This window comes from Eleutherodactylus coqui, chromosome 5 (genome assembly GCF_035609145.1).
Source record: "Eleutherodactylus coqui strain aEleCoq1 chromosome 5, aEleCoq1.hap1, whole genome shotgun sequence".
Lineage (NCBI taxonomy): Eukaryota > Metazoa > Chordata > Amphibia > Anura > Eleutherodactylidae > Eleutherodactylus > Eleutherodactylus coqui.
In genome coordinates, this window is record NC_089841.1 from 72,414,569 (window position 1) to 72,441,072 (window position 26,504).

At 45.2% G+C, this 26,504-nt stretch overlaps 2 protein-coding genes across 3 annotated transcripts in view; one reads left to right on the forward strand and one right to left on the reverse strand.

Annotated features, from left to right (window-relative positions):
• The window catches only part of PLPP1 (phospholipid phosphatase 1), a 90,452-nt gene extending 79,135 nt beyond the window's left edge, over positions 1-11,317 (forward strand). For both annotated transcript variants that reach the window (XM_066602718.1, XM_066602719.1), the window contains exons 4-6: positions 3,306-3,363; positions 8,211-8,387; positions 10,123-11,317. In XM_066602718.1, coding sequence (XP_066458815.1) covers positions 3,306-3,363; positions 8,211-8,387; positions 10,123-10,251 — 364 coding nt within the window. In that variant the 3' untranslated portion in view covers positions 10,252-11,317. The remainder of the gene's footprint in view (positions 1-3,305; positions 3,364-8,210; positions 8,388-10,122) is intronic.
• MTREX (Mtr4 exosome RNA helicase) overlaps positions 11,178-26,504 on the reverse strand; it is a 93,735-nt gene continuing 78,408 nt past the window's right edge. The window contains exons 24-27 of the mRNA XM_066602717.1: positions 22,088-22,144; positions 21,670-21,832; positions 17,158-17,262; positions 11,178-11,454 (exon numbers count right to left, since the gene is read on the reverse strand). Coding sequence (XP_066458814.1) covers positions 11,402-11,454; positions 17,158-17,262; positions 21,670-21,832; positions 22,088-22,144 — 378 coding nt within the window. The 3' untranslated portion in view covers positions 11,178-11,401. The remainder of the gene's footprint in view (positions 11,455-17,157; positions 17,263-21,669; positions 21,833-22,087; positions 22,145-26,504) is intronic.

Sequence of the window (26,504 nt, forward strand, 5' to 3'; positions counted from 1 at the left end):
TTGGCACGGCCCGACAACAGCTGCTATGACCCGTCATGCTGGAAGAAATGATAAAGCCATGAGTAGTTTTCTCACATGCGGAAACCATACTGACCTTTCTGAAACATTAGGCATGAAAATTGACCATTGTGCCATAAAACCCATGTTAATTTTGTAGGTTTTTAGGGTTATACACAGATGTAGCAGAGTTGAGTGAGTTTGATACAGCGCTGGTGACATTGTGGTAGTATGTCTTGGTTTTACACAGAACTTTTGGTTAATCAGTTAAAAGACCATTTCAACACTGCTACATCTCATTAATTTAATGATGGCGTCTCATTCTATTATTCCGAAGCTTCTGGTCACACTTGGTGTGAAGTCTGAGGGCCATACAGTGAGTTCCCTGACGTTACCTGCTATATGTGCAACGAGTAACAAGCGAGTAGAGGCCTGCACTCTGAGCAGTTTCTAAGAGGTGGCTGAGGAGTAGTGTCACAGCTCTGTTATCCTGCGCACAGATGAAGGTGAACAGAATATGGATGACTAATGGAATTAGGTGAACGTGACACCAGTGCCTAACTTAAAAGATCTTGGTAGCGGAATAAGACTAAGGGTGCGTTCACACGAGCATAGGCGTATTTACGTTCGCACGAGCGCAGCGTATAATCGCCGGAAAGAACGTTTTTCGCCGATCACGACCAGAGCTAGAAAGCGTATTTTCGTTTGTTCCTACTTTTCAACCGGTCTTTTCGGCCATCGAATATTCGCCGGCACGTATTTCGGTTGCGTATGTCTGTTTTTCCGCGGGTTGCCGTTTTTACGCGCCGTAAAATTGCCCATGTGAACGAACCCTAACACACGTATTTGAGTAAATTGCAGGCACACCATTTACTTATGGAATGTGGCAGTCAGCAAACCTCTTGAACAGTAAAATTTGCATTAAAACAGTTTAAAACCCTGGTACATGGACAAATAAGGTGTGTGTGTGTGTGTGTGTGTTCGTGTGTGTGTGTGTTCGTGTGTGTGTGTGTTCGTGTGTGTGTGTGTGTTCGTGTGTGTGTGTTCGTGTGTGTGTGTTCGTGTGTGTGTTCGTGTGTGTGTGTGTGTGTTCGTGTGTGTGTGTGTGTGTGTTCGTGTGTGTGTGTGTGTTCGTGTGTGTGTGTGTGTGTGTGTGTGTGTTCGTGTGTGTGTGTGTGTGTGTGTTTGTGTGTGTGTGTTCGTGTGTGTGTGTGTTTGTGTGTGTGTGTTCGTGTGTGTGTGTGTTTGTGTGTGTGTGTTCGTGTGTTCGTGTGTGTGTGTTCGTGTGTGTGTGTTCGTGTGTGTGTTCGTGTGTGTGTTCGTGTGTGTGTTCGTGTGTGTGTGTTCGTGTGTGTGTGTGTGTGTTCGTGTGTGTGTGTGTGTGTTCGTGTGTGTGTGTGTTCGTGTGTGTTCTCTATAGCTCCCCCTTATCCGACTAACAGTAATTTGCGAACCTGACACTAAACTAAATACTCCAGTACTCACAGAATGGGACCATTTGGAGATTCTGTGATCTTTGCAGCTTGAGCCTCTGTGCCTAGTCAGGCATGGAGGAAAAGATTTCAGATCTTGAAAGCAGGAGCTGGCTTCTCCCAGTGTAGCAAGGTGATTAGCGGCCTACAGGGTTTCTGAAGTTATCAGCAAATGTCTCTTGTTACCCTGGACCAAGATGAGGGGAAGCCTGTAAACCCGCTTCTCCTGGCTGCCAGCATCCTACCCCCTCCTTTGCTCTCGCTGTCCCTCCATTGACTGTTCTCTTTTGCTCTGCCTCCTCACACTTTTATAATGAACTACGCCACTGCTGAGAGACATGGCACATCTCTTCCCTTCTCTCACTCAGGGAACTTGCCTCAGCTCAGTCCTCTCCTTCTCCTCTTAAGGATCTTATTCCAGCTTGGCTGCGATTAGCTCCGCCCCTCCACCAATCCGATGCTTTGACATCATCCAAGGTCCTTGATTCATTATTTTGCAGTGAAATTAATAAATTAGCTTTTTAGTTCCCTATCCTGACTCCATCTTCCTATGAAACAAAACCCATCATAACTACCCTTTTTTTGAATGAGCTGGTAGGTAGGACAGTTGCTCTTAACGTGCATTAAAGTACATTTATGCTGTAGTGCCACACCAGGTCACTACATATGTTCTCTATATGTTCAACCTCTTCATGAATCCTATAAGACAAGTGGGTCAAACGCCTTTTCAGCATAGTTTGCTTTCAAAGAGGCGTTAATAAGGGCTCATTCAGAGGGATGTATTTGTGCTATATGCAACGAGCAGAATACAGAAAGCTTAAACGCAATTGATTTACATTGGAGTATTTAGACATGTTTATCATGAATGTGGGAGAAAAACAATCACAGTATTTCCTATTTGCGTCCGTTTTACAAACTGAAATTGCCCATTTAAAGTCAATGCGATTTTTCATATTTATATATGAATGCAGGAAATCTCTATAAATCTACGGTATTTCATGATTTGGTTGGGCCGGGTGTGTCAGTGTACAGAGTGAAGAATCCGGCCTGTATAGCGATTATTAGTACAGGTGATCAGTTATAATGGAGAATGGAAAAAGTCTTAAAGGGGTTGTCTCGCGAAAGCAAGTGGGGTTAAGCACTTCTGTATGGCCATATTAGTGCACTTTGTAATATACATCGTGCATTAAATATGAGCCATACAGAAGTTATTCACTTACCTTCCCTGCGCTGGCGTCCCCGTCTCCATGGCTCCGTCTAACTTCAGCGTCTAATCGCCCGATTAGATGCGCTTGCGCAGAAGGGTCTTCTGCCTTCGGGTCTGCCCGCCAGCAGCAGCGTTCTGGCTCCGCCCCCTTCCACGCGGCATCGCGTAGCTCCGCCCCGTCACGTGTGCCGATTCCAGCCAATCAGGTGACGGGGCAGAGCTACGCGATGATGCGTAGAAGGGGGCGGAGCCAGAACGCTGCTCGTGCCAGACCGAGCCGAAGGCAGAAGACCCTTCTGCGCAAGCGTGTCTAATCGGGCGATTAGACGCTGAAGTTAGACGGAGCCATGGAGACAGGGACGCCAGTGCAGGGAAGGTAAGTGAATAACTTCTGTATGGCTCATAATTAATGCACGATGTATATTACAAAGTGCATTAATATGGCCATACAGAAGTGCTTAACCCCACTTGCTTTCGCGAGACAACCCCTTTAAGGAAAGCAGGTGGAGTTGGAGCCAACTACCTGGTCAGTGGTGATGTGATATAGCAAGGGCGATAGTTTAAGAAATATTTAAAATGTGATTTAGGCTTGTATAATAATGGAGCGATTATTGTTTTGTGTTTTTTAGGTTATCCTTTTATTCCGGCCATTCCTCTTTCTCCATGTACTGCATGCTGTTCCTAGCAGTAAGTAAACTTAGGGGTATTTACGACCTTGCTGTTATGTATATGTCTTATAATATAGGGGCTTTGTGCAAGCTGTATAATCTTATGGTGAGTGCCCGCTGTAAGGCCCCCACTCCTGCAATCTGTTCTGTTAGACCATTGCAGTCTGTGGTTGGTGTATGTTATAATGTACCTGGCACAATATAATATTGGCATGGCCATCTGCTGCACATGTAATAAGACCCCATTCACATCTGCGCCTGCAGTTTCAGTCTACTTCCATTGTTAAGCTCTGTCCTCTAAGCCAAACAAAAAGACTGGAACTGTTGGATGACCCTTGCCAAAACCAAACTGCCCAGCGCCCCCCCCCCCCCCCCCAAACTATAATGGGGCCCATCCAGCTTCCAATTTGCATTTTGTTGGATGAAATAACGCTATTTTGTCTACAAATTTGTTCCGGAGGCTCTGAACAGACTCTGATGTGAATGCTGGCCTAGCCCAGCCTTAAAGGCGTTGTCCCACTTCTGGCTGTTTTGCTGCAGAAAGCAGACCGTTTTGTACATGGCGCACTGGCCCAGGTTGGTCCATTCACTTCCATAGGACTCACCCTGCAGTACCACCCCAGGCCTCTACACAGTATATGGAGCGGTCTACTTCCTGTAGTAAAAAAGCTTTAAAGGGAAGCAGTCACATCCTATAAGCACCAGAAACAAAGGTTATGGGGTTCATAGGGCAGGAAATAATGAGTTTATATACTAACAAAGCTTCCCATTCCCATGTTACTGGGGGGGGAAGTCGGCACTTGGTCAGTTAGTTTGACTCTTCTTCAGGCAGTGTATGCACACGCTCCAGCAGAGAATAGGGTATGTTGGTGCACATGCACTGACTGAACAGAGCAGTCAAACTGACTGAGCACCGACGTCCACTAGTAAGAGCACAGGGATGGGGAGCCGGGTTTGTATATAAAGTGCATCCCTGTCCTAGAAGCAGCAGAACTTAGTTTTTGGTGTTCATAGGAGCCAACAGGTTCCGTTTACCGGTAGTGCCTGAGAGGCCGTGGGTCAAACATTTGTTGCAGGATCTATAATAATACTCCCAAACAATGCACACCGTTAGGCCTCCTGTCCACGGGCGATAATCCGCATGAGGTTAACGCAATGATCGCTTCCCATAGGATAACTATGGAAAGCACAGCCCGATGTACACCAGTGGAAAATCACCGATTTTTCACTACTGTATAAAAATTGCATCATCCTGCTATTAATCATAGGTTAATCATGGAAAATCGCGGTGATTTAGCGTTATCCCGCAGCAGAAATCTGCTAAGCCTGCTACAATGCTCCAACAGCCCCGCTAATGAAGTTGGGATAGAAGGACTGCCTGCTGGGGTCCCGATCGCATAAAAGTAACACTGGTGTCATGATAGGAGCGCTGCAGAATTAGTAATATCTGTATTCTACAACCCTCCTCTAGGAACAGGAATAGCTAGACCCCCTCTGCAGCACAAGGACCCCCCGACTCCTCATCTTGTGGTTTTCCTTCTCCCCTATGAGTTGGGGTTCTCTGGGGTCACGCGGCAGCTTTCAGATAAGCAGACTTGGACCTGAACCAGCCGCCTCTTATAGGTTACTTGTATCCTTCGTTTATTCCACTAGATATGATGAGCGCAGATTTCCAATATTACGCAGACAGCGCTTATTAAATGTTAAGCTTTGCTCAGCAGCGTCGGCAGGATGCGACCGCACGCCGCAGCGCTCCTGGATCGTCTTACTAAAGATAGGTCTCCGCACTCTCCTTGTGGTGGAAGTGAAATTCAAGAAAATGCCACATTACTGTATGTGAGCGCCGGCACACGTCCGCCGGCTGATGCTGGGAAGTTTAATACCAGTTAATGTTCTCGTGCCGCTGCTGATTACATGGGATAAGGGGTGAGGTGGAGAACGATGCATAAAGCAGACCGTGCAGGAGCCAGGTGGTCCTGATTAAGGCGATTTCATAGATTATCCTGGTTTTGCTGCAGATTGGGGCAGTTTTCTAATTCTGACTAGGTGCACAATTCTGCAGTCAAGCATCAGGCGGCTTTATGCTTTTGCAGGTTAACCCTTTAGTGACCGCCTATATACCTTTCTCCTGACATTACTAAGGCTATCTCCACATGGGCGAGTGCAATACCAGGCCGGAAAACTGTGTAACATCACACTCGCCAACATGCGCTTTACCTGCAGATGTGAGGTGGTTTTCAGGCAAAAACGCATCAGTGAAATTCCGATCCTCTTGTGAGTTTCACGTGCGATTTGAAATAAATGCGAAACCGTTCTGATCTTCCATGGGAAACCTAGCATCATAGTCACATGCACATTGCCCAGCCTGTGAGGCATTAAAGCTGCCTTTGAAATTAATGGGTGATGCGTCCCAAGGAACATGAAAAGCTAGGGAATGCCACGATACGATTCCTCCCCCCCACGATGTGGTATGAGGGGGAGAATGAGAGAATCGCTCATTTATATGAATCTATTCAAAAGAATGGAGTTCATATTAGTGTGCCTTGCAACACACAAATCTCACGCTGTTTTCCCACCCAAAAAGGGCACAGTGTCTTAGTTTCAGGGGGAGGTCCTCATACTCACCTGGTCCACGGCGTTTCTGCAGTAAGCTGCGTCCTCTGCGTCTTACAGAGGAGCTTCAGCTGGTGATGGGGTTTTGAATACCTCGCCTCCAGCAAAGCGAGCGCTGTGATTGGCTAATTGGTTGCTGGTACTCAATCACAGCCATTCAGTGAATGAAATCACTAAATGGCTGTGATTTGGGTCATCGAGCGCCAGCTGTGCTTGAGTACTAGCAACCAATTAGCCAATCACAGCGAGCGCATTGCTAGAGGCGGGGTATTCAAAGCCCCGTGACCAGCAGAAGCTCTGCTGTGAGACAAAGAGGTTGCAGCTTACCGCGGCGCAGGCGAGTATTGTCTTTTGGGGGGTTTTTTGTAAGGCATCTGAGCTAGGTCCTATTTTTGGGGGAGGCCTTATATTTAAAGCCTCCCCAGAAAACCCAATAGGTTCTACCCCGAGGGTAAGACCTATTTTAGGGGGAAATACTAAGACCAAGCAGGATCCTGGCAGTTTAACCCTTTGCTATTGGTTGTGGCATGGCACTTCACCATGAAGGAGATTACATGGGCCTCCTTCTGTCGCTCCCCTGAAAAGTGTTCTACAATGCAGTATCTGTACCCCAGAGAGGTGCTATTAAAAATACAACTTGTCCCACAATACATGATCCTTCAAACGGCTACATCTAAGAGTTAAAGCTTTTGAAATGCAACAATGAACTTTTGCTTGGCCCTTAAGGCATTTAATAGCTCAGCCATTAAGGGGTTACATTAGTGGTTAATGGCGGCACAATTTTGCAGGTAAAGAGCGCATTGGCTTTAGATAGGGGTGCAAAAAGATAGTAACACAAGGTAGTGACAGGCATGCTGATTAGTGAGATTTCCTCTTGGTTTGTCTGAGTAGATTTCGAGCAACTTGCTTTTCAGTAGCAGCACAGACATAGGACTCTGATGTATGCCTGGATATTCATGAGCTGCAGCTAGCCACACCCACCTGCCTACCAATCACTGCCTACTCTTCTACATAGTGAGAGCTGCCACTCATTAGCTAAAGGGTGAGGTGGGTGTGGCTAGGCTGTAGCTCATGTCTTGTGTCTGCATATGCAGATGATACAACCTTGCTTGCAGAAAGTCAGGAAGATCTTGAACAACTGATACTAAAAAATTAAGTAAGTAAAGAATCTGCCTACACTGGAATATCAAGAAAGTTAAGATATTAGCCAGTAATGGTACAGGAAATGAAGAAATCAAAGTAGTTAAACGTAATCCTCCTCAAATCGAAAATTATCTGCCATGGAGAATCGGGACCCAAAATAAAGTGACTAGCGCTCGGTCACAAGGCAATGTTAAGTATGGATAAGATCTGGAAAAAGACAAACCTTGCATTGATTATCTGGCATTTCATTGCAATTATCTTCACAATCAGAAGTTTTAGCTGCGACAATTGGACACTGAAGAAAAACAAACCAGAGGGAGATTGAGGCCTTCAAACTTTGGTGCTGGAGGAAACTCCTACGCATTCCTTGGACCACCACGATCACAAAACAAAACCAGTCCTAGACCGCGTCAAATCAAAGTTTTCATATTTCAGCCACAGAATGTGATCTAATTCATGAGAAACTTTGATAATGCTGGAGACTGTGGCAGCAAAAGAAGATCTGGCTGCCAAAGAACACGCTGGCTCAACACTATTAAAGCAGACACCAACATGTTAACAATGGAATTGAGAGAAGCCAAAATAGAACCGCGTTCAGAGGGCTGATCCCATAAAGTGTCCGAGAGTCGGCCCCAAATAAACAGGAGAAACCTACATTTTATTAGTAGCAACCAGTCCTGTATCTGGTTGCTACTAATAATGTATGTTTCTTCATAACTACTGCACCGATCTACACATCCCTGCCAGCAGTGTGGCCGGCGTTACCTTGTGTGCTCTCTGAGGCATCTTCATGCTCTGATTTTACCTTAAAGCCTATGAAAACACCCTCCTCCCATGCCTGCCAAACAATAGTCTTCCTCCACCTGCTCTATGTGAACCTGCTCGTCCATCATTGATGGCTGGTGATCCATTTCCTGCCATGGAAAGAACAGCCTGTTGTGTCTCAGTACTGGAGCCTTCCTTGTCTATCCGCCTCACGTTATTATTTAGGAGGCACCTGCAGCTCATGTTGTACAGTCATCATACAATATTAGACCATATAAAGGCTCTTCTCTCACTTTCCGTTTTGCCCAAATATGAACATGTAGTAATTCTTTGTTCCTCCTCCAGTTGTATCTTCAGTCCCGGATGAAGGGCCATTGGGCCCGACTGCTCCGTCCCACCCTTCAGTTTGCCCTGGTTGCGGTGGCCATCTATGTGGGTCTTTCCAGAGTCTCTGACTACAAGCATCACTGGAGCGATGTGCTGACCGGACTCATCCAAGGAGCGATTGTTGCGATTCTTATTGTAAGTAAAATGATGTGAAGACTTTAGTGTTTGGACCATTAATTATACTAGAGGAGTTACATCTGGAGCAGCTATTATGGAGGCTCTGACGTATCACATGTCAGTTGTGATCGGGCAGCTGCCCATCCCTCTCCGGGAAAATGATCACTGGGACAGCACTGCTAGAATCGCAGTACGGCATCAGGCCAGGAGCCGGCGTGCTAAGTAGAGGTAGAAGAGTCTTTATTTCAACAGGCTGCAGGTGAAAGGCTACACGTTTCACCCCTCGAACAGGGAGCTTCCTCAGGCCTGACGAAGAGGCCCATTTTACATGCAGCCTGTTAAAATAAAATAAATCTTTTAATACTGGTCCGGCCCCATACTGTGTTTATAGGTGTTCCAACAAGTAACACTACAATAGTCTGTATTGCAGAAAGTCATCTCCAATCAACTCCGATTTCTCTTTTAGAACACATTTGTAAAACTGTGGCAGTGGTTACATGGAGATGGTTCCAGCATGGCCGTCATATGTAGAAGGATCTGTTACCACACTTTCTATAGTTTTCAGCTTTGTGTGCAGTTTCACTTGTGTGCAAAAAAAAAAACTGATTAAATGACCAGCGCCGGGAGCACAGGTGCCTGTAATTACTGACACCTAATATGTACGTCGCTTCTTCACTTTGGTGCCCATGAGCTCCATCTTTTGACAACCGTTTTGAATAGTCAAAAATTTTATACCAAAGTTTTAATTTATTTTTTTTTAAGTGGCGCGAGGGCACGTTAAATGTCTGCCTTCGTCCCAGAGGAACAGGCATCTCTGTTGTGTGGCTCACAGACAAGGAAACACTAAAGTGTATGGAAACATTTCAGCTAGGACAAAGCAGCTCCTTTTGACCAGGTGACCAAAGATTGCCACAACTGGTCATGGGAAATCTAGCCTCTGTTTTGCAACCGTGCAAGGTCACAGAGCTGCATTGTGATTGTGCAAGGTCACAGAGCTGCATGGTGATCGCCAGTCATGTGGCTAAAGGTCATCTTTATAGCAACACTTACCTTTTAAAATCCCCCCGCAGTCAATTCTAGGGGTAAAGTGCAATCCCTACTGATCTCATTGCTCTAGTCACAAGTCAGGCAATAGGACAGAATCCCATTCACTGAAGAGTTCTTTATACTAAGTGTATTAACCCTTCAATGCTTCGGTGTTACCCTCAACTACCAGCTTTCATTGGTTACTATGGCAGCGCTGACATCTCTAGTTGTCATGCATTATACAATGGCTCTCTGAAAGTTTCCGCGTAGTACAGACCAGACTGCACGCTTTCCGTGTACGTATCCTAGCAATGCCCTTCCTCCCCCACACAACTACAAAAGTGCAAGAGGCCAAAAGCGCTCCGGCTTAATACGACAATAATCCAACAATGTGGCCGCTGTCACATTACATGATTTTAAAAAAATGGCTGCGGAAAAAGTTGAGTTTGCCTGTTCCGGAGTTTAACAGATTGATGTTTCCGTGCGCAGGAAAAGCAATCACATCTCCAAATGATGGGTCTTCTATTCCTGGGCACGATCTACAAAACCTCTATTAGGGGCACAATGGTCCTTTGATCAAAGTGAACCGTCCATATAGTAGAATAGTTACAGCGAATTCCTTACGGGTAGCGATGCGTCGGCCGTTAATTACAACTTGCATTAAAGCAGTTAATAATTGGCGAGCGCCCCCCCCCACGCTCCTCACTCACTTGTCTTTGCTTCACAGGTTGTTTACGTCTCCGATTTCTTCAAGAACAAGAAAAGCTGTTTCAGCCAGAAGGAAGAAGATTCTCATACGACTCTGCACGAGACCTCGACCAACGGCAACCACTACCCCAACAGTCACCAGCCGTGAAAGCCACTCGACGTCTCCGAACATATCCTGCTATTTTGTTTTGCCACAGTATGAAGAGTTTAAGCTCTTAATTCCTTTTCATTAGCCTTTAACCCTCTTAATGCTGGAGAGGCTAATCCTGCATGGCACTCTAGCACTTAAGCCTTTCAATTGCACCCGTCTTGTATGCACCACTTCAGGCAGCCAATTTGTGGCCCGAATCCATCTGAAAACGTAGCGTGTGTCGGCGCGGCGGCGAAGATGCTGCATTCTAATGAGTGAATATGGATTACAAAAAGGCTGCCTGACCCGTATGAAAGTAACATGTGCAATGGACCGCTGCTGCTACACCTGTTGAATGCCCACTTTGTATATAAAAGAACACCTTTTTATGTATATGTTATAGCTTTAAGTATAAAAATGGTTTATAAAAGGTTGTACAGGATTAGAAAAACATGGCAGCTTTCTATTAAAAACAGCCAGTCTGTGTGGTAGTGAAGCTCAACCCCTACAGTATCCGATAAAACACATGTTCTTGGAAGAAAGCAGCCGACTTTCTTTAAAGGTGTTGACACTTCTAGCAGGAACCAAACAGCTCCGTACATTCTGCAGTGGCCCAGGTTGGTACTGCAGGCTGAGTCTCAATCCCTTCTATAGGTCTCAGCCTGCAGTACCAACCCGGGATACTGTGTGATATACAGAGCCGTCTGCTTCCTGCAGCAAAATGCTAGAAATGTGCCAGCCCCTTTAATTCTGGACAACCCCTTCAATGCTTTTAAAAGCTCTGTTCACACTGGTGGTTTTGCTTTATCCTTCAGGAGCTCCAGTATTCTAAGACTACCAGAACCCTTAAGTTAATGAGATCATTCATGGTTCCATTATGAAAGGAAGCCACGGCACGAGTGTGCGCAGCGCCTTAACTATAGAACTGAAAATAAAATGTGGTATGGAATGTAAATGTGTTTTTTTTATTAAAATAGTGTGGAAACCGTATGTACAAACACTTGTATCATATATTGCTTTGCTCGAACGTTGCTTGTTCTGCAAACGTATAACACCGAAAAACATTAAAAAGGTTTATAGCAAACATCTGGCCTTTGTTAGTTCTGTTGTCCGAAGAGCTCGCACTCCAGATGCCGACATCTTCAATACAGAAACTACTTCAATTCCATTATAGGTACAAACTGGCAGCAAACACGATGTCTCTTTTGATCTTTGTAATTCCTGAAGAAAAAGCGTATAGAGTGAATCATTAGAGGAGCAGTCAGTCTTCACCGCCCCCTCACAGTAACACACTATACACTCTATAGTATACAAGATAAATACCCAGGCCCTAGAACAGCTTGTCATTTCGCAGAACAACTCGTCATGCAGTTACATCTGAGGTAGGTATGCAAGTGATTAAAGTTGTGGTGTGATTAGGGCCTCAGGTGACAAGAGCGTTAATCTAACAGAGGTTCCACCCTTGGCCTATAAAAAGGCTCTCGGAGGCTACTTGTCTGTTGTGACCTTTTTCAGCTTGTTGACCACTAAACGCCTCTACAGCACAAAGAAATTTCACCCAGTTAAGAGTTTAAGAGGGGGCGTATTATTGGTACTAGAGCATCCATGCCCCCTGTATCACATCTTGTATCCAAGCTAGAGGCGGTACAACAGGGTACTAGAGCCTCCATGCCCCCTGTATCACATCTTGTATCCAAGCTAGAGGCGGTACAACAGGGTACTAGAGCCTCAATGCCTAGCTTGGATACAAGATGTGATATTAGCAGAGGCGGTACAACAGGGTACTGGAGCCTCCATGCCTGCCAATATTACATCTTCCAAGCTAGAGGCGGTACAACAGGGTACTAGAGCCTCCATACCTGCCCGTATCACATCTTGTATCCAAGCTAGAGGTGGTACAACAGGGTACTAGAGCCTCTCGTTAAGTGTTTAGTTTTCTGCAATAAATTCTCCTTTTGCTCCGATCTGGTGATCACTTCCTTATATCCGTGTTACAATCACACTTCCACAACTCCTAAGGAGGGACATTTTTTACAATGAGTGTACTTTTAGCCATCAAAGCAATGCAGGGTTTCACCCCCCACAAAGAGAAGGTGGAGTTGTGAGAAGTGTCTGGTAATTATATTTTGGAAAGTACTGGGAGTGCAGAGATGTGAGGTCTGACGGCAACACCCAGCAATTACAATTCATTTTAAGTCTTCAGCCATAATAGGAAGCGTCTCCTCTGTTTTTAGCTCTTCACAATGCAGAATGTTAACAAGTTTAATTGCTATCCTGCTTTCTGTGAAAATTAGTGATTTTTGTCTAGACTATCAGCAACGTACTGCTAATTTGTGGTAAGTTAGAAAAGCCTCCTTCCTCAGTGCCCACACATGTACGGTGACTGGAAACCTCACACAGATTAACATGGCAGAATCACTTCTGTATATCAACACCATAAACAATCAGCCTAGTATTGCATAGTAGTACAGCTCCACTGCAGAGCAATTTGTCTTTAAGGTAATACACCCAGTGCCGTCTGATCCGCGAGTTATACACTCCCTTTTAGATATTCACTAATAGTATGTAAAGGCTCATTTAGACACGATTATCGCGCAAAAGAGGTCTTGAGCGATAATCATTGTGTGCATTACACAGCAAGATGATCGCTCAAACACAGAGTAGTCACCTTGCGCTCAGAGCGGGAGATGCAGAAGACAAGCGGGGCCGCTTGTTTTCTGCATCCAGCTGTTCTGTTTGGAGCGCCCAGCTGTTGTGCAGTTGAGCGCTACGAGCAGGGTATGAAGAACACAGATGGACAGCTGTTTTTCATACCCAGCCTGTATTCAGGGAGCGGGATACAGCTAAAACGATAGTATCAGCTGTATCCTGCTGTGAATCCCAGATAAGGCTCATCGTTGTACTTCAGCATGCTGAAAGATCAGCGATGGCTTAATGAAAACTGCACGATGTCAGTGCAGTTAGATACGATTATCCCTCAAGACGGCTTTTGATTGAATTTTGAGCAATTCGTTGTCAGGGATTTTTCCCAGCCTTAAGGCCCATTGAGACACATGTCCATTCGGTACAGCCTATTATCCTGCAATGTTGATCTAGAGGAAGGCAAAAACCCCATGAGGTAGAAGTTAATTTCCTCATGCGGGATCTTTCAACACTGACTAGGTGAGTGAAAAGGAGGCGAGTGGCGCAACCTCTAGGGAATTAAAAAAACAAACAAAAAACATAGGTGTAGCCAACCCAAATATCATCTCAACCCACAAGGAAGACAAATATACAGTTTAATCAGTGTAAAAAAAAATAAAATAAATAAATTTGGTCTAGACTAGAGATGAGCGAACGTACTCGGATAAGCACTACTCGTCCGAGTAATGTGCTTTATACGAGTATCTCGCCGCTCGTCCTGAAAGATTCGGGGCGCTCCGCTGCTGACAGGTGAGTCGCTGCGGGGAGCGGGGGAGAGCGGGCGGGAGAGAAGAAGAGAAAGATCTCCCCTCCGTTCCTCCCCGCTCTCCCCTGCAGCTCCCCGCTCCGCAGCGCGTCCCGAATCTTTCAGGACGAGCGGGGAGGTACTCGGATAAAGCACATTACTCGGACGAGTGGTGCTTATCCGAGTACGTTCGCTCATCTCTAGTCTAGACTTAACATTTTTAAGAGAAGCGCAAGACATCAGGGGTTTAGCTCAACTTCTCTGCTGTATTATGTCCTCTTCGAGTACCCATGCCAAAAACTGCTCAGACCACACATGGAATATTTGTGTACAGTGACTTGTAAAGAGGAAGAACAATATTCTCTACATGTACCCCTAGACCTCTTAACACCACAGAATGTAAGTTTGTCATGGGTGCATGGTACTTAACACAACCGGACAAACTTACATCTTTTGGATGGCATGGGCTCAGAAGTGACCCTGCGCCATCTTGCAGCGGGGGTCAGCTGTGACTGGCAGCCAGCATCCAGCTGCAACATTGGAGATCGCTGAGTACACAGATCTGCACTGTTAACCCACTCACATGCCACTATTGATGTCGACTGCGGCATATAAAGGATTTACAGTACAGAAGTACTGCAATGCCTTATTCACTGGGGGAGGAGGGTACGTGCAGACTATTTCCCAGTCTGAGATGACACATTAATTCATATTCCACATATATAAAATTGAACATCTATGCTCCTTCCTGAAATAGTTCAAGGATTCTGAAGACTTGTTTTTTCCAGTAAGTTACTGCAACTAATTAGATGTATTATTGGCACTCTGCGCTCTTAAAGTGAATGCAGTGATGTAACAGGACAGCAGTGTGAATTGGAAAGGCATCAAAAGTGATTTTAGATCAAGCAAGTGTGTGCAGAACAACAACTACACCGTGGGGAGAAGTTTATCACTGGAGCGGAATATCTAGTACGATGAAGCTCTAACGAGCGGATGGCGTAACGTCCAGCGTGAAATCAAATATCCAGGGATGCTATGAGCGTGCAAGGCTCTCCACAGGACATAAGCAGGCCCGCGGTGGGGGCCAGTCCTGTGCAGCGCTCTCCACAGGACATAAGCAGGCCCGCGGTGGGGGCCAGTCCTGTGCAGCGCTCTCCACAGGACATAAGCTGGCCCGCGGTGGGGGCCAGTCCTGTGCAGCGCTCTCCACAGGACATAAGCTGGCCCGCAGTGGGGGCCAGTCCTGTGCAGCGCTCTCCACAGGACATAAGCTGGCCCGCAGTGGGGGCCAGTCCTGTGCAGCGCTCTCCACAGGACATAAGCTGGCCCGCAGTGGGGGCCAGTCCTGTGCAGCGCTCTCCACAGGACATAAGCTGGCCCGCAGTGGGGGCCAGTCCTGTGCAGCGCTCTCCACAGGACATAAGCTGGCCCGCAGTGGGGGCCAGTCCTGTGCAGCGCTCTCCACAGGACATAAGCTGGCCCGCGGTGGGGGCCAGTCCTGTGCAGCGCTCTCCACAGGACATAAGCTGGCCCGCGGTGGGGGCCAGTCCTGTGCAGCGCTCTCCACAGGACATAAGCAGGCCCGCGGTGGGGGCCAGTCCTGTGCAGCGCTCTCCACAGGACATAAGCAGGCCCGCGGTGGGGGCCAGTCCTGTGCAGCGCTCTCCACAGGACATAAGCAGGCCCGCGGTGGGGGCCAGTCCTGTGCAGCGCTCTCCACAGGACATAAGCAGGCCCGCAGTGGGGGCCAGTCCTGTGCAGCGCTCTCCACAGGACATAAGCAGGCCCGCAGTGGGGGCCAGTCCTGTTGTTCTAGCCCTGGACTGTGATGTGTCTCACGCTGACTGAGGTCACAACTTCGGCTTTGTTCTCCTAATGCGATGCTCTTATTGTTTGCCTGCACCTCACAGACAGACGTGTATATGGGAGCAGCATGTTAGGTGTACAGATAAGGCTCCTTTTACACAGAGCCATAAATTGTTTGCATGAGCAAACAATGACAGAGTATGTTTATACAGACTGATAAACTGTGAATGACTAAATGATGGCGGCTCACATGCAACAACACACCAACAATTATTATTATGCCTCTATAAAAGTGGACAAACAAGAAACCAAACAAATCATGCATCGACCGTTTATACTGAATGATTACGGTTATTAAAAAAATAAAATAGATGGGATTGGGAGAATTTGAACAAGCGTTTGTGCACAGACAGTACCTGGGCACCAGGACCCTTCTACACGACCTACACATGAATGGTAGTGCAATTGTCATGGAACTAGATGGCAAATTCCCTCTGACTTCACAGAAGGAGCTGGATGACGTCTGCACTACAGCGTTTCCCCCAAAATTAGACAGGGTCTTTTTTTTTGGTTCCAAAAGAGGCACAAGTGCTTTATTTTCAGGGAATGTCTTATTTTACTTACCCAATAGGTTTGGTCTAGGTCCTGCCTGTTGCTTTCCAGAGCCTCAACAGGGTTCCTGCAGTCCTCAGCTGCCCACACAGGATCACTTCCTGGTTACAGGATTCATAAATCCTGCCTTCACGGCATGATGACACAGCAATTGGTTCTTTCAGTGCCACGGCTCAGCCAATTCAAAAATCCTGCCTCCACAAAGCGATGGCTGTGATTGGTTTTTCGAGTGCTGCACTGATTGGTCCTTAGAGTGCTATTCAGCCAATCACAGCCATTGCATTGTGGAGGCAGGATTTATGTATCCTGTAACCAGGAAGCGATTCTGTGCGGGCAGGCGAGGACTGTGGGAATCGCGCTAGGATCTGAAAAGCAGCAGTAAGGTCCTGGAACAAGCCTGCTGAGTAATGTATTCCTATTGCTTTTTTTTTATTTTTTTATAATGAAATGTAAAAAAAGGGCTTATTTTCAGGGTAGGGCTTATATGTCAAGCCTCCCTGAAACATCAGGATAGGTCTAAAGGCCCGTTTACATGCAAAAATAATCTTTCAAAGGATTGAAAGTTTTAGCAATGTTTTGCATAAAGTGTTCATGGACACTATCATCATCATTTGCATGTGAAAGTGTTAATGGATATTAAAGGGCCTCCAGAAGCCGTTTGCAGAGCCAAGCATGTGACAAACAGCTGTATTGTTCTCGTGAGGGCTGCCAGCAGAATACAATGTAATCTCCAGGCGCCAGCAGAGAACACAGCATGCTTTATTTCTTCGGCTGAATGATGGAGTTTTAATTTACTTTGTAATCAACATTCAGACGAAAAGTGCACGATCCCCGCGTTTACATGTAACAATTATCACTCAAATTCGGTCTTTTGAGCGATAATCATTGTGTGTAAATGGGCCCTTATTTTCGGCGAAACACTGTAGGTGCCAACAAGTCACTGCTTGCCTAACCTTTTATCCAAATACCATTATCGATGCAAACAGCAATTTCCCAGTGACTGAAAGCCTCATTATGCATCTGCAGTAGTATGGGTGCCTCGTAAGTTCTCCAGCTGCAGCATCTCACTGTGCACTTACCTTCTGCAAATTTGTTTTCCAGTTCTGTATTTCCGATGGCTTTAGCTGCTTGACACATTTGACGCAGTAATTCTTCCAGACGTCTCATGCACCGAATAATACTACCTAAAAAGAAAAGCTCCAGGTTTTAGTAAGTATTGCAGTAAATCAGGGGTTATTAAACTGGTCTGTATAGGGAACTGCTCTACAGTATAGCCATAAATTATATTCACACAAACTGTGCGTTTGGACTAGTCAACGAGTCAAGACTCACTTTTTAGCAAGTAAAAAAATCTTGTTAAAAAGTTCCTGCATCTTATACTCCAAATGGGGTGGGATGACAGCGCCAGACCTTCCTGACCACTTCCTTATTGTTTGGGTAGAGTGTTCATTTTGCTTTTTTCCTGGCACAGGAAACCACAACTGCCTTCGCAACTTGCACCTGACTGGCATCTTGCTTTATTGGCACTCCATTTATTATTAAAGCACCACCCAACATTTCCGTCACTAGCAGCCAGCAAAGAATCATCTACCTGAAGTTAACCTACCCCTTCGGATTCCTCCTGCTGCATTTTAGGGGTGAGCCCTCAGTGTACCATCCGATACCCCCATCCCCGGCCCATCAGCAGGCCAGCCTCATGCAGCCCCAAATTCTCTTTGAGCGGGATAACCTAAGGAGCTGCTGTTTCAAATGGTTGCCCCCCCACACCACACACACGTCTACCTTGGAGGTCTGCCTGGACTAAAGGCCATTTCACATGCTGTAGGTTATTAGTTTACAGAGTTTTCATAGTTCTCACTAGCAGACCTCCCCATAAGATCCCTTTAAGCTTCTTTCTTCTTCATCTCGAGCAACATGTTTAATTCACCATTCTAACTTCTCTGTTTGAAGTGTCCTGTCCTTAAGAACCCCCTCCAAACCCACTGCCTGCCATTGCGCCAGAAGATCAAAGCTAGTGAGGTCAATCTCTCCACTTTTTTAAATCACGTAAATTTTAATAAGCATGAAAATATTTCCGCTCGCCTTCTGTTGTCTAAAATCTGGGTGCGTCCGGTAGTCAGGCGCATCTTGTAGTGTGAAAAATACAGTATATCTACCAAACAAGGGTTGCATGTTTTGTGGGTACCTCTTCCTCATTCTGTGTATAGACACATCTATAAAAAGGCATATGACAGCCCTAGGGGGATATGGGAATAATTGTTGCATGTCCTATTCTCGTCTGTTGCCAAGGATGAGACTAGGACAGAGCGTGCAGGGCCCGTGGCCATAGGGCAGTACACCGACGGGGGCCCGAGTTTCTCAGTCACAATTAGCATACGGCCCTATGAATCTCAATGAATGACTAATCGGTTGTGTGAAGACATCTGCTTTTCGGCAGCAGGGAACAACATTAAAAGCCTAAAAGGAACAGAGCCGCAGTGTGTGGGACATGGCAAGCACTCCTGTTTCTACAGCCTACTGTAAAAGTCATTACGGCACAAAGAAGTCATGCCGAGAACTTCAGAAGACATGTCAAAATAAAAGGAGACTTCCAGCATAAAGCACGAGGTCAGCTGAAAAACAGCCATTAACTTTTGACCATGTAAGTGCAATGAACTACGCAGAGCCGTGGGAGTCGCAGATGACGGAAGAAAATTCATCAAAGCACTTAGAAGTTTTAAGGAAATCCACTTTACATAATTATTATTAGAGGAAAATGTTTTGCTAATAGACATGCAATATTTTCCAGCATCATCAAACACAAATCTTTGCAGTTGGCTTTGTCAGTGCCAAGGACACAAGTAACAGGTCATGACTTTACAGGCTTGTCGCAGCTACAGTATAGGGATCGGATCTTGGTATAATAGTATGCCCAAAATCTTAGCTTTCGGATTATGGCGAATCTTGGTGGAAGATCATTAGCAGAATGGAGGGGACTGGTAGGATGGTAGACATCTATTCCATAGTGGACGGGCAACCAGTGCAGTGACCGACGCAGGGTGGAGGCATCGATGTAGCGGTTGGAGAAAAACAGAAGTCTGGCTCTTGCATTCAGGATTGATTGGAGAGGGAAGAGTTTAGCGAAGGCAAGACTAGTTACAGTAGTCAAGACATGAATACATCAAGGCAACAGTTTGAGTTTTTCATGTATCCACAGTATGAAAAACAGTCAATTCTGGAGATGTTTTTGGGAGGTGCAAGTGACTGAATGTAAGGATAAAAGGAAAGATAACAGTCAACTATGATCTCAAGACAGCGGGCTACATCAATTTCCCTACTTTGTTACCTCTCTTGCCAATGAGAGACGATATGCACCCTCGATCACATTCACATGGGGGTTCCTTAATTCTACCAAAGGAGTAACAGAAGATAAGCAGTTCCATGTATTCCCTACGTAATCTGAAAATCTGTTGACTTAGTTATGCAAACAAACCAAAGTCTCTAGGATTCAGAAGATGGTGAACACTTTAATTCTAATGGATATGTGACGTTACGGACATGCAGAAATAAGCATAAGGGGCATGTATGAAAGGTGTACATCTTGTACTTTTATGTGTTACTAGCTGATATACCCGGCTTTGCCCAAGTTAATTTGATGCAGGCGTTTACCTGTTTGCACAGAAATTTTTATGAAGTCATGGTTACTTTAGAGGAACCGAGGAATAAAATATGTATACACAGAGGAGCATTAGATTCTCCTCAGGCTGCATGTACCGATGTGCCTCTGCAGAATGCGCCACCCCTCCCATTCTCATTTAGAACCTAAGGAATGCTCCCGCCAAATTTCCTGCTTGTACAACACCAGGAAGTTACACTACATAGGGCGCACTTATTTTTGCAATTAGCATTGAATAATCGAGTCGTGACACCTTTACTTTTCCTATTTAGGACCTAAAGAATGCTCCTGCCAAATTTCATGTTTGTACGAGACTAGGAAGTTAGAGAAATCAGTGGCGAGTCAGTCAGTCAGTGAGGGCTTTCACTTTTATAGACATATATAAGTCTCAGCTGGGGTTAGACTTTTAACCCAAAACATGATTTTATATGCATTTCTTACATGTTACAATTTTATACAAAACTGCAAGAAAGCGCCCATGATTGTGGTAACGCCACCTAGTACTTCATGTACAATGTATCTCCTTTCAGAAAATATATGAGTAAGGAGAAATAGTGTGAAAATGGTCTTGGCGGCAAAAAAACTATACCCAATGTAAGATCTATGAAAGTAGCAAAGTGGAGGCTGTCACCTCATTTGAAACCTCCTTTAGTATGAGAGCCATATCAATAAGGTCATAAAAGCATGTGGAGTGTGTATGTATGTTACAGATAGCTTGTTCTGACCCCTGCAGCACAACGTTCATTACTGGAGAGTCTTCTTCTACAGGAGAGATCAACTTCCTCTATCTTCTGTACCAGTGACCGACTATTAGTAGTTATTGTTATTTTTGGTGGAAAGGATCGAGGGAAAACTGATCACATTTGCCGATGACACAAAGCTAGGAGGGATAGCTAATACTAGAGAAGAGAGGATTCAAAAAGATCTAGAAAAGCTCGAAAAGTGGTGGCAACTAACAGAATGCATTTCTCCTTATTAAATACCAAAGCCCTACATCTGGGCAAGAAAAAAAAAGCACATATTAGAATGGGAGGAATTCTGCTAGCAGCACATGTGAAAAAGACTTGGGTATACTAAGAGATCACAGACTGAACAGGAGTCAACAATGTGATGCAGCAGCAAAAAAGGCAAACAATTCTGGGCTGATCACACAAGGTAATTATCCCCCTCTACTCTTCCTTAGTCAGACCTCATCTGGAATACCATGTGCAGTTCTAGGCACCCAGCTTCAAAAAAGACATTGACAAACTGGAGCAAGTAAAGAAGTTACCAAGATGGTGAGCGGTCTACAAATCATGTTGTATGAGGAACGGCTAAAGGAGCTGGGAAGGTTTAGCTTACAAAAAAGGCTGAGAGGAGACTTAATAGCTGTCTACAAATATCTGAAGGGCTGTCACAGTGCAGAGGGATCAGCCCTATTCTCATTTGCACAAGACGACTAGAAGCAATGGGATGAAACTGAAAGGGAGGAGACAGATCAGAAAAAAAACCTGACAGTTAGGGTGATCAATGAGTGGAACAGGTTGCCACGGGCCATCTGTCTGGGATGATTTAGTGATCCTGCATTGAGCAGGGGGTTGGACCAGATGACCCTGAAGGTCCCTTCCAACTCTACCATTCTAGGATTCTTGGGTTGTGTTATTAAAAGGAGTTTTTCGAGCACAACATGGATAGCATATCCTTGGGATGTTTCACCAGTAAGGGTCTACAATTCGGAATGGTTTAATACTTCAAAAAAGTAGTAAACTGCATAGGTATAAGATAGATACTAGACGCCTACCGATCAAACACTGATCGCCGATCCACTTGAACCTCAGGGAATGTGTGTTTTGCGGCTATATTATGGGTGCTTAAATTTTGCCCCATTATGCTGAATTCATTGAAATCCGTGTTCCGCAGGTCTAACGGCACACATTGGTTCTATATATACTCTTACCTTCAAAAACGTCTGTCATTTTACAAATCTGACCGAACGTTGCCCCGTTGGTCCACGTGTAGACGACATCCATGAGATTAGGGCGGAAGGAACTTAAATACGTCTCCTCATCAACTTCTAACTTGGCTTCTGCTGAGACCTTTGCAATCCGCCGGGCTGTTTCCTGTCCACATGATTACAATCAATCACCTTTACATCCTACTAATTGAACAACTATTGCTCTCCTCTCATAGACAGATAATATTGTATAGCAGAGTAGACACGGACACAGATATGCTAATCAATGCAATAGCAAAAAGCTAATCTGCATACAAGTCACCTTAAGTCAAAACACAATGTACTTTAGGCTCAGCGTGAAGCGGATGTCAGAGGCAATGCTACAAAATGACCTTTTAATGTTCTATAGTTGATTGATTACCTGCATCTGTCGGAGAGGTCCTGCTAGTTGTTCCGTTAGTTTGGGCATTTCGCTGGACTAAAAAAAACAAGGAGAGAAGAAAGAAATAATCCACTACAAATATGGAGAAGTGAAAAATCAACCCAAAATTCTGGTTTTGGATGCAAGGTTCGAAGTTTACAAGGAGAAATTTTTCCCTATTGTTCTAAAGTATCTTCAAAAAAAAATTGGACAGTTTTGCAAATAGTTTTGATTAAAGATAGACTACTGTTTCAACACCTCCAATACAGATCCATGTGTCTCCATGGTAACAGACTACAAACAAACCCTGTGTAGTCATGCTCTTAAAGGGAACCAGTCATCTAGGATTTGGGGCATTCAACCGCCGCCACAGTTCTTTCACACATGCTGAATGCTCTACTGGCATGTCTTTGGCCAAATCAAATGAAGTGTTAGCCCAAAGTCTTACTTTGACAATTGACTACAGGGCACAAAAATTTAAGTTTCAAGTCATCTGCATGGTATTGCAAGCTCCCCAAGTCACTGTGTCACAGCTCTATCGGCACCAACTCCTACAGACTGTCGCTTCCTCAGGTCCCAATGTCAGTGCTAGCTGCGGTGAAGTCCCGTGCTTGCGCCTTGTGATCTTATGTCCTCGTCTGTCTCGCAAGGCGCTGGTGAAGCCAAACGGTGTGTACTGCTCAATTCACTATGCATGTGTAAGAGAGAGGAGCAGCGAGGGGTTACAGGTGCTGGATTTTAGCCCATCTGGTACTGAGACCAGGAGGTGGTGACATTCTGGCAGACTGGGCGCGGATAGAGATGTGATGCAATTACTCAAGGAGTTTGAGGCTTCTTAACAGTGGTTTAGACAATGTATTTTTAGGGTGGGGTTTACCATATTCAAACCAGCTCATGTGAACGCACCCTTGAAAGCACTAAAGCAATTAAAAGGTTTCTGTGAAAGCGAGCATATTGAGTTTTTGACTCTTCTAGTAAACATCTGAATCAAGAGTCATTGAGAATGTTTAACCCCTTCCAATCCAATTTGTATCTTGGTTTTCCTAGGGGGCTTACTCTTTTTCTGCCGTAATACAAGAGCACTATCTGCTGGCTAAAGCCAGTACTGCATGAGGTGACACGTTGGATAGGCTCTGACAGCAGAGAGGCTGGCAATATACAGTAAGAGAACCCTGACGGACGTCTTCCAACATGGGAGCTGTACAGCCTTAAATCATAATGTCTTAAGACGTCAGACAGTGGATTGAAAAGGTTTAAGTGATTGTCTTTATGGACTAATTCCACTCTCTACTCCTCTCAAGTATGGCCAAGTCCTTTCATAGTAAACAGGGACAGCATACCAATGCTGATCGTAGATGGCACATCATGCTCCAGCTTATAACCAATGCAAAAAAATAAATTATAATTGCAGTGTGGTGTTACTATGAAGGAGGACTTGCACGTATTTTCAGGTGTAGCCAAAATGCTGCAATCTCCCTGCTGCAAAATCCACAGCATTTCCACTATGCGCACCCCGACACCTTATGCAGAGCGGTTAGGTCCTAAGAAGCAGACAGCTGGTGCACTGGCACATATACTAGTTAGGGGAATATACAGAAAGTTATTTCTAAGATCTGCAGTTCCTCCCTTTATGACCAAGCCTGTATCATACCACAGAGCGGCCCAGTGATGAGGCCCCCTATACAGAATATGGACTAAAGTGGAGGCGGCCTGTAATTTGGGCACACGGATATGCGCCCTGAAACCGCTAGATTAGTAGCGGACAGTGCTGCTGATCACGTAGGAGTAAGAAGATCCAACTTAGTCACCAGCAGACTGCAATATCTGATAGGCGTCCTAATAAATAATTAAAATGGGAAACTCCAGGATGCTATAAGCTATGGAGGAGCCGAGCAGCTGCCAGACACCTCTCACACATCTAGTGTTGGATGCAACAACACCGTCAGAAAAGAATAATAATATGTATTATTTTTGATAGCCATCCAATATCTAAAAAGTCTGTAATAACAGTTTCATGTGTTATGGAGACCATCCCACCGATTGCATTTCCCATTAAAAGCACTATATGTCAGTCTGGGCATCCCTCCTCACCCATATACTTCTATAGCACAGCAACTTCCTCTGGAAGAACAGCTGTACAAACAGCACTTAATGAGAAAATGCCCCCGGACCCCAGCTGGACGGTGCGATACGTGATCAGCGAGGAGGTCTTGTTTTCTCTGCATGCTCACATGGCTACCAGGAGCCCGGGCTGTAATTACTATATAGTCACAGTGCTTGTGGGGCTTTGTATCTGTGCGGACTACAAGTAAGGCAAAGCTTCAGCTGCTACATCTGTTCCTATGAGAGAGGAGCGACAAGCGACTGACCGCGGCTTCCGCTGGCTTCCCTTCAGACTTGAGCTGCACATTTGCCTGGTTATGTGGAGAAGGGGATGTAGTGCTAAATAACAAAGCCTCTATTGGAGTTCAGCATATTGACAGTCAACCTGCATTGGCGGAGGTGGATATGAGAGACTGGTTAGCGGAATTTTAAAATAGAACTTTAAAGGATTTTGCTAGAAACAGCACCCCTCGTGTCCAAAGGCTATATCCGGTATTGCAGCTCATCTTTATTCACTTTCACTAAAGGAAAAAAGGGAATCTGTCAGTAGTCTGGTAGTTTAAACCACTTACCACTGAAGACCAATGAAGCAGAGGGGTTTCCAAATCTTAGTTTTGCTATAGTGCCTAAATCAAACATGCCTTTACAAATAGTCTTAAAATTTGCCACGCTACATGCCAAAGGTCCAGGGGATGAGCTCAGATGCCCACGCTTCGCCCCATAACACTGCCTCTGTGGGTCAGGGCTCCAACATCATCTGTAGGCCAACAGAAATCTCGCACATGCACTCATCATTTGGCTCCGTTGAGGAGCACATGTGCGAGATTTCTGTTGTCCTGTGGATGATGTATGAGACATCATCCACGTTCCCAAGCCAGAAAGGGGCCGGTTGTGGAGTGAAATATGGGCAGCAGGATGATCGGGACCATTCAGATGCTATTAGAATGCAGTGCGGGAGATTTTAACCCCTTAGTAATGTGCCTATAATTTGTGCCTAAAGGACCAAGCAACTCTTATTGTTGCATTGCAAAAGCCATAGCCATATGAGGGTTTGGGAATTTTCATTATTTAAACTTTTTAAAATATTCAATTTTATGACACTTTTTTTAGCCCCTCAAGGGGACTTGAAGAGTCCCCCAATCTGCTTACAGCAGCTATTGATTGTGGCATGTAAGGGGTTTAGCTGCCAGGATCTGAGCTTTCACCACTGCTGCCATTTAGAGCAGGAGCCTAGCTGTCAGAAGCCATCGCCTTAAAAAGATGTATGGGCAGGTTTAGGTTTAAAGCCCATTAGTGACGTCAGCAAAAAGGCATATTGCCTGTCAAAACCAATTTTCCAAGGCTTGCTTGAAGCACAATAACAAAAACTAGAATTGTATACACTTCCAGCTTTATTGGTCTGAAGCTGTAAGGCCGGTTTAACATGGGCAGATTCCTATATATTCCTATATCCGTGATCGGCGCTTGTGCGGAGAATCATTGAAAGGCATGTAAAAATCAACTTTCGCTCGCACTCAAGGATATGAATTGCATATTCCACAGCAACAGCGCAGAAAAGAAAAAAAATTTCCCCCCCCCAAAAAAAACTGCACTGCGTGTTAATCTGCAATACAGGAATATTCAGGTACGCAGAGTCACCGGTTGGGCTCTCAGCCGGAATCCAACCAGTTCGTGTGAGCCAGGCCTAAGGTTTAATCTGCTCTGAATAGCCGAAAACAGCCATTTAAGGCCCATTTCACACAAGCTACAAATCGCATGATGCAGCATCGCTACAAAACACATGTACGTGCAGCCAGTGGTTTCCAATAGGTTCTTTCAGGCTATGAAACATCTCATGGGAAAGAACCCACTGGAAACCATCAGCTTCACATACATGCATTTTGTAGCGATGGTGCATCATGCGATTTTGTAGCCCGTGTGAAATGGGCCTAAGGCTGCATCCGCAAGGGCTACAAAACCTTGCAACAAAATCATTGTTCCAATGTGAAGCCCGTGGTTTCCAGTGGATTCTTTCATATGAGCGATGTTTTCTAGCCCGTGCAGATACAGCCCCAAACTAATAAAGGCAATAACCCAATTATAAGGAGTCTGCTGCTGGAACTTCCAGTGATTGGCTGTATTCTGGAGGGAAAACTGCCAGAACCAACTGCTCAATTTTCCTGAAGCGCCACCACAGGGGGAAAAAAGGCATTACACAGTTTACATGAAAATCAACGGTCTGTGTGTATAATGCAAGGGCAACCCGGGTCCTCCAGAATGAGAGAGGTTCTCTGTAGCTGAATCCTGGCTAAAATGGGTTTCCTATGCCAGACAA